General features: G+C 50.9%; 1 protein-coding gene across 1 annotated transcript; it reads right to left on the bottom strand.

Annotated features, from left to right (window-relative positions):
• Positions 1-8570, bottom strand: LOC144128626 (post-GPI attachment to proteins factor 2-like). The gene is made up of 4 exons (XM_077662167.1): positions 8150-8570; positions 4085-4456; positions 3030-3138; positions 1-706 (listed from the first exon to the last, which is right to left on the bottom strand). The coding sequence occupies exons 1-4, from the start codon at positions 8303-8305 to the stop codon at positions 555-557; spliced, it is 789 nt and encodes a 262-aa protein (XP_077518293.1). The 5' UTR covers positions 8306-8570; the 3' UTR covers positions 1-554.
• Positions 8571-8578: the final 8 nt, after the last annotated feature.

Here is an 8578-nt window from a genome sequence, read left to right on the forward strand (position 1 = left end):
TCTTGGACAAAACTGCGACTTTTATTAGAGAAGTCTCTTTGAGCACATGACTAGTCGCCCCGCTGACGTCGACGATTGGGAGAGAGTGCCTGAAGAGAGAGAGGGGGCGCTCTTGCCCCCGGAAGTTTATTCCACCATCCGTCCGTCAGGCTGCCGCCGCCGCTTCGTTCCGTTCCGCTGGTCAGGACAGGCACACGTGCATCACGTGACAAGCCGCCGGAACGCGCGACCCAGCGACGACTTATGAAGCTCTCTCTCGTCGCCATCCGTCGTCGTCGTACGCGTGAGACGGAGACGGTGCTGCGACTAGCTCGGATAGAATCTCTCTCTACAAGTGGTACCGAACTGCGGCTCGCGTATACATACTTACCCGGAGCGCGTGTATCGAGACGCGCGCGCGGGCGCACACACTCGCTCTCAAAGGGGGCGCGCGGCCGGCAGCGGTCGCTAAAGACCGGGGCAGGACTCGATTGAGAGACGCAGACAGAGAGAGAGAATGAGAGAAATAGAGAGAGGTGTGTGTGCGGGTGGAAGAGATCACGCATCCATTGGCACTAGCGGCATGTCTCATTGGTCCTTCCGGAGCAGGCGGTCACGGGCAGACCCACGAGAAGCTCCTCGTTGGGAATGTCGTACACGAGGGTCAGGTGGAAGGCCATGTTGCACAAGCAGATCACGTACTCGCAGATGGAGAACCAGCTGAACGCTGCGAGAAACCGAGGAAAGGCCAAAGGTCAACACCACTATACGTAACCTCAACAAGGAGAGCACTAGTCTGCTCGCTCACAGCCCACGCTAATTTTCTTCAAACGTATCGCTATATTGTATTGCACCTGTTATGCGAGTCTTACGTCCCAATTCTACATGTTGACTGTGAGAGACGCCGTAGCGGAGAACTCCGGAGAAATTGTAACAACCTGGTGTACCTTAATGAATTCTGGCTTCGCACAGTGCGCGGGTGGCTTAAAATTTCATCATCAACATCATCATCAGCCTGACTACGCCTACTGCAGGGCAAAGGCCTTTCCCACGTCTCTCCAATTAACCCTGTCCAGTACCAGCTGGGGCCACCCTTTCCCCGTAACTTCTTAATCTCATCCGCCCACATAAAGTTCCGCCGCCCCCTGCTACGCGTTTCGCCCCCATCTAAGTGCGGCCGCGGCGTTGGGGGTTCGAAGCCTGCCAATTGTAGCTGAACGCCACAGCAACTGCGCCAGGTCACCAGGCCTATAGCGCTTCGTACCCTTTCGTGCTTCGGCCAGTCACTCGCGTATGAAACGACAGGGGTCCCTTTGATACTATTTTTTCCGCGGTAAAAAGACCGGCACAGCGAGCACGAAAAAGTCAGTGGTCGCTGTGGCATGAAAAACCACGGTCGCTTTTCCACGATGGCCGCCTGAACTGGCTCCTGCGCGGAGAACCCCTGTATGTGATAGCCCATCTAGCTAACTCGCGGACTCACTAACTCACGGTGAATGATGATGCACGCGGCCGACAGCGGCAGCGTTTCGTATCGACCACATTTCCAATACAGTGACCTTTGCAAATATACCACGGGAAAAAATACCCCTGCTCTGGCTATTTTTGCGAGTGTTCGAAACTCATGTCTACTGTGGTCAACGCCACCCGACACGGCGGCTACGGCATTGCGACGCAGATTCGATTGGGAAGCATTTGAGTGGAAGTCGTGGTAAGGGCGGGGGGGGGGGGGGGGGGGGCAGGTTTTTAATAGAATTTTTACGCTCAGAGCAAAAAAAAATATAAAGGACAGCATCTTATACTAAGCTCAGATGTAACGAAAAAGCGCGCTTAGCGAAGTAGTTTAAGACTCTGCTCACCTTTCTCACAACAGGCGTGCACGGATGCGAATGCGCCGAAATTCCAGCACACTATTTAGTTCGACGATAACGGTTTCCGCTGCAATCTAAGCTGTGTGAGAGGCGCGACTCTGACCAGAGGAGCGAACTCTAACGGCAGAGTAAACTGGGAGGACCTTACAAATATCACAGCGACCCTCGAATTTGTTCCACTGAAGCTCACTTACTCCTTACAGTCATTATGTCCACCTCATGAGTACAGTACGCAATGTGTGGGAGCAAGAATTCATTACGCAGTGGCACAGTTAGAATTCCAGGACAGCAGCTTGGGTTTGGCGGTTTTCCATCGCTCGCCGTGTCTTCGTCTCGTGTTCACCTTTGCATGGTGCGCTGTTAACTTCAGGACAGTTTTATATCTCAAGGGTACTACACACAGTTTGTTCTGACAACGGTGCAATGCTACTGCGCGTCAGCAAAATCAAACTGTTTCTTTGCTCAGCGGTACACCGGATACGTCTCTCCTCGTCCGCTTCCCTTGCGAACCAGCGTAAAGCTGGGCAGCAATGCCTTTCCCTTGTCACCTTATGCGCATGCGCACTTGAAGGTGAACAGCTGAGAGAGGCGATGACCGCACGCTCGAGCAGCGCAATACCCTTCACCTTCCTGTTATACCTATGGAAGAGAGGGGGGGGGGGGGGGACCAGGAACAATCTAAGGTAATTAGGACACGCCTTTGCCCAGCTCGCTGGTGGCGCTGCTCGTGATGGTAACGATGATAGGCTTAGCGTTCCCCATGTATAAAGCCTTACATAAGGCTGAATTTATCTTCTTAGCATTCACCTGAAAACAAAAAAAGGACGAAAATATGCTCAACGTTTTTTAACCCTATGTAGATACCCTGCCATACGGAAGCTTCCACATTCAATCACGCAACATGGTGCACAAGTAACAGACCCCCCTCCAACTTCCGATCGCTGGCACTCTGCGTGGAGCGTCGCCTGACAAAGCACTTCTGGTTTCGAGAAGGGCCCTCGGCGCCGGTCTCAAGAGCAGAAGTGCTTTGTGAGGTGGCGCCCCCACGCAGAGTGGCAGCGATCGGAAGTTGGAGTGGGGGTCTGTTACTTTTGCTCGCGATAGTACATGCACAGGGTTTTACAAAGCACAACAGAGAGGGAATCTTTCTCTCCGACAGCCATACGAAGCTGGGCTCACCAAGTTCGACACAGTGGATGCGGTGCTTGTAGAAGAAGAAGAGCATGCCCGCGCTGGCTGCCAGAGTCAGCACCAGCAGCGACAGCTTGAGACGCCGCGACTTGCGCTCCTGCGAGGATGCAGCAGCGACATGTGAGGGTGCCGTACGAAAATACAGCGGGACACGTCACAAACGGTATGCAAGTTGCCGGTTTCGCATCAGCCGACCCAGACCGACGGTTCACACCTGGTGCGGCTGTCACTTGCTCTCCAGTACAAGTGACGGTGCAAGATAGGGGAACCAAGTTGTCAGCTACGATCACGTATTGTGTTCAGCCTTCTTGCAGAATAAACTTCGGTACAGGACACTTTATTCCGGGCAGACTATGGCTAAAGTGATTCCCTTCCGTTAGCTCTGACTGTGCACCAACACTGGGCAATACTATTTTAGTGAGCTAGCACTTATAGATGCCATTCCTCGCATTTAGCCGTTGTGTGTTTGTCTGTTTGTTTGAAGAAATTTTTGTGGCGGGCTGCTCACCTGCCCATCGGGTGCTGGGCAACCTGCTCAGGTGCGTGTATATATATATATATATATATATATATATATATATATATATATATATATATATATATATATATATATATATATATATATATATATATATATATCCAATATACGCAACCCAAACAAACCAAGTCCCACCGATGGCAGCACTTGCCATACAAGGGCAGTGGCACAACGCTTGACCGCTGCATCACTGCGCCAGGAGTGGCAGGAAGGCTCCCAGGGATCTATGAATGTATATAATGACCAATTCCGCATATATGGACATTGACCCATTATCGCAATCCGAACAACTGCCATCAGAGAGCACTGCATCTTAACACCGGAACTGAAGCGAAAACCGAAATGCTAGCGCACCTAATTCGTATTTGGCCTAGCTACACAAATCGACCATCATTTTTGTTTCTTTTTCTATCTCCCCACACTACTTAACGCCCACCAGCAGTTGCGGGCAGGGCAGTGTTGTTTCTACCCGACCTACCGACCGTGTGCCAGCGGCAGCCCTCACCAGCTCGGTGTCGTCCTTGTGGGCGCACATGTGCACCGCCAGGCAGGTGCCGAGCATGTAGAGCAGCGAGGAGACCATGAAGACGATGAATATCTTCTCGTGCACCGGGTAGTTCTCTCGGTTGGACACGTACGTGACGCCCACCAGGGACAGGGCCTCGGCCAGGTGCAGCGCGTAGGTGGCGCGCGTGAGGCGCGAGAAGAGCGCGCGGCGCGCCGGTGCCACCAGGGCGGCGCGCCGCGCGAAGTAGCGCGGGTAGAGCGATGCGAGCAGCAGCCTCGGGCCCGTGTGCAACGCCACGCCCATGCGCCACACGTAGCGCTGCGGCGAGATGCCCGTGATGGCGCTCACCGACGGGCAGAAGTTGTACACCTGCGACCATGCGGGACAAATGCGGTGGCCACCTACTCTCGTCCTGCGATTGGCCACGAGGCGCTGACCAATCACGAACCATTCTTGACTGAACGCAGCGGCTTTTCGCCGTCAAGGGACCTCCTTCCAGCCAATGACGTCGGCCGATTCTGATGAGCCTGCTAGCCATTGGCTGTAAGGAGGTCATTTGACGGGGAAAAGCCGCTGCGTTTTTAAGTTGTATTCGTCTCTAACAGCACAGTGAATTCTGCAAACGCTGCGAACTTTTGTAAAAGGCAGAGGGTGAACATGCGTACGGATGTTTTGCCGTGACACATGAACTCGGTTGCCATTCTGGATGACAAGACGAACGCAATGCTACAGGGGAAGTTTATCTCGCTCGCTTATCAACGAGAGCACCCGGAGAAGCTATAAGGGTACGGGTCACAAACTTCACCACCATGATGTTTGTGACATCACGTGAAAGACTCTGGCATATACCATATTTCAACATCCGGCGCCCTGATTGGCCTAAAATTGAATGGTCTGGGAGCAGTAGCGTTGCCTGTCATTTTGGAGGGAACTGCTCAAAAATAGTCGAAAACTGTATGGCAGTGCCACTGTCTGACGCCAGAGCGCATACTGAGGCGCATAATTGCAGGATAGGTTGCCCTCCTTCTGCCAAGCTGTTGCAACAGACCGCAGGAGATGTCGGGCTCTGAACAGGGATTACGTAACTATTGCCATTACAGGACTCAAACATAGCAACACGCAGAGAAGTGGGTCACCGTGCTTAACGTAACGTCCCGTGCAGATATCTAACGTGACGACGACCGCGACACATGGCAAGTAATACGGTATATGCTAGCCGTCCCGGTTAGCCCACTTGGTGGAACGACCGCTCCGGTGAGGCGCTGGTCCCGGGTTCGAACCCCCGACGAGGACGAATTTTTCTTCAACTACGAAGTTTCTGCGAAAGCTGTATAGCTTTCCTCTGTAGCGGTGTGGCTGCGCTTGGGTGGATTACGGTACTAGGGGAATCTACCGGCGCATCCGGCTCTGATATACGGCGCCAGCATGTATGCGCACAGGTATAGTACGCGGCTTCTGCGCAGGCGCGCTGGTTGTTAGCGCGCATCGGTAGCTGCACCATTACCGAATTAACCACCTGCAACAATATAACTCATTTTAGACCACTTGTGTTAAGTACCAACATCTTCCTCACTCCGGCGCTTCTCCCTCACTTGAACCTTTCCTCTCACGGCGCCATATCGGTGCCCATCAATGTCAGTATAGTTTATCTTATCAGTCGGAAAGGACGAAGGGCCCTTAGGAATTGACTTGTGCTGATAGGCGCAAAAGACCCGGCTTCAGGGCCTTTCTTATTTATGATAGGGCCCACGGTCTTGCTTGGCACTTCACGGTTTTTCCGTTCATCAGTGAAAGCAGGAAATGGCGCAGTAGCAATTTTTGTCAACTTTTTTTATTCAGACAGGAAATGGAGGGGGCGGGGGAGACTTGGACGTGCCTGACAAATAGGCATGGGAGGCTGGAGTTCTGAGGTCTATACGTAGCTTCATTTAAGTAGAAAGAGGGGGTCTTAAACTGCTTCGCATACCCTGCTTATACCTCCTCGGCTGCAGGTGCCGGCGTTTGCAATAACAGTCTTCCCTCCGTACTGCTGGCTCCTCATTAAAGCTTAATGTCCGTGTCTGGCCTCGAATACTCGCAAAAGTTTTCCACGACGCTCTCCGACTTGCACTTCCTGCACTTGCCTGGAACTTTGAACAGCTCATACGGGAAAAGCATGGCGGATTTTCGCACTTTCGATAAATTCACGCCATTACCGCGTACATCACCGCGTCGTGAACACAGGCTCTCAAAGTAAGCTGATAAAAGGCTTTATTGCCCGAAGTGTGCCTAGCGGCCGCAGCAAAAAACCCATACAAAGTGTGTCTACGTGAAAAATTCACGCTTTAGGCGAAGTTCTGCTGGTCTTCAGCGAGATTGCTCTAACAGGATCCATTCCTTATTCATTGAAGCCATTTCATGTATATTTATTCACGCGCACAATCGCGTTCTTTTATTTAGGACCCATTTTCCTGCCAGATGCCCTCTTGAAAAAATTTTTTTACTAAATTTTTGTTTCAGCGTCAGTGGTCTTTGTTGTTTTTTTTTCGTAAGTCTCGTTTTTAAGTATTTTATGTGCAAGCTAGAATCGCCAACCTTTCGCAGTGCAAAAAGCATTTTTAGCATTTATTGCCCTTTCAATTTTTTAGAGCTGTTCTCTTTTTGAGCTTACTGTCGTGTCACGGCAGTGTGCTGTACCCTGAAATGGTGTCAGAATTTAAAACCGGCTGTCAACCATTCCACTCTAAGTGTGAACTGGTTTTCGAGCTGCAAAACCATGGTTTTGATGAAACCCGAGTGAACGTGAACAAAACCCGAGCAACTCAAACATCCACGTATTTTATTTCATATCAATAAATGCATGAGGGATTCTTCTGGGATCATGACGTCAATACATATGTTATAATCACTTATTCCCTCCCCCCTCCCGCCCCTACGCTCGCCAAAGAGATCCCCCCCCCCCTCACACCCTTCTTGCCAAAGAGAATGTTCTCCTAAGCCTGGCAGTATTTGTTTTTTTTTTCAGTTTAGCAGTCTGCCAATAATGATATGTTTTCTGCCTCGCCGGCCTCTACTAGGCATAACATTGCTTAACCGCACCTTTAAATGTTATTAGTTAAGTAATAAAAAAATGTACTCAATATACCTAGTATAGACAAACTGCACGATTCCTGTTCACTCTAAACATGCTCAGTAGTAGTATATAAAAAAGAAAAAGAACGCAGCAAAGTAGTTGTAACCTCATTCGGTGAACATTTCTATAGACAAAAAGACCGGGAGGAGTCCCGTACGTCAAGCCTTCTAGAGCGCAGTAAAGACGTAAAAAATAGCCATGATTCTGACTGCTTTCCCGGCAGCAGGCGACTAAGTTAAAATCCAAAAACTTGCGTCCTGTGGAGCTTTAGCTCAATCAGAATCTCGTAAGAGTTAACTTTAAGCGAACCAAAAGCAAGCACGCCACGGCCAATTTTGTATGGCTTCACTGCATGAGCTCCGAAAGTATCGCGTGCGCTACGTAAATAGCATGCAGACTCATCGCGATTGCGGAACTAGTCTTTATAGCGACTCGAAACGCTCCAAACTCTACCTATCCGACGCTGCTACCATTACCGTAAGAAAACCACGTGCTGCCTCGCGTAACAAAATTGAGCTCGCGCACGCCATTTCTAGAAGCTACACGCTAGTAACAATAGTATATTAAAGAGTCATCCAATATAATGGCGTCGCACAGAAGACGCTAGTTTTTATTTGATGAATGAAAGCTTATATTTGTGCATGAAAAACTCATGTATGTTTTACTCAATGCGTGGAAAGCGAGAACGCATAGCAATTTTCCGACCTCTCAGCCGTTGCGCGCAGTCTCACGCATAAGTGAGGCTTCTGCACACGACACTCGAGCTAAGTGGCAAAGGTAACTTCGGCGAACAACGACCACAACCTGCGGTGCACTGGAGGGAGATGTTTCAAGGCTATACGGAAAGCAGGAATAAAATAAACGGTACCTCGATGCGCCAAAAATCAATCGCGTTACTAGAGCGGATCAACGTCGTTACGTGCGTACCGAGGGAGCGTTATCGGGCTTACCTTGCAAACCGTCGTGTTCACGGCGGTGTACTGGAACAACATCGACGTGGCAAAGCAGAACAGCAGTGTGAACAGAGGCAGCGCGACAGTCAGATAGGCCAAGTTGAGGACCTTAATCCGGAGCAGCACGTGCTCCATCGGTACTAACGTATCCATCGCGCACTGGGACGCTGTGGCTGTCCGCTTCTCAGGATGGCTAGGAAGCTGCTGCTCGCCGGCGAGGCCCAGGGCCCGCTGCCATGGGATTTAGCGCCTGAACTTGGCACCGCGGGTCATTATGCAATCAGCCGCTGTCCAAACAGAATTTCTAGAGGCCTCCAGCTTTCTACGCGGCACATTGATTCGGCGGAAAACCTAACCGACGCCTGCGGACAAAAGCGGCTCTACCATCAGCACCGATCGGCCATTGCAGCTACGAAAACAGCCGGC

The sequence above is a fragment of the Amblyomma americanum genome, chromosome 4 (genome assembly GCF_052857255.1).
Source record: "Amblyomma americanum isolate KBUSLIRL-KWMA chromosome 4, ASM5285725v1, whole genome shotgun sequence".
NCBI lineage: Eukaryota > Metazoa > Arthropoda > Arachnida > Ixodida > Ixodidae > Amblyomma > Amblyomma americanum.

Excerpts from the sequence above, each read along its gene's own strand:
- LOC144128626 (XM_077662167.1), bottom strand. The coding sequence starts at position 8,305 with ATGGATACGTTAGTACCGATGGAGCACGTGCTGCTCCGGATTAAGGTC. Across the intron at positions 4,457-8,149 it reads TGAACACGACGGTTTGCAAG|GTGTACAACTTCTGCCCGTC; the intron begins GTAAGCCCGATA and ends GCATGGTCGCAG. Across the intron at positions 3,139-4,084 it reads ACAAGGACGACACCGAGCTG|GAGCGCAAGTCGCGGCGTCT; the intron begins GTGAGGGCTGCC and ends GCATCCTCGCAG.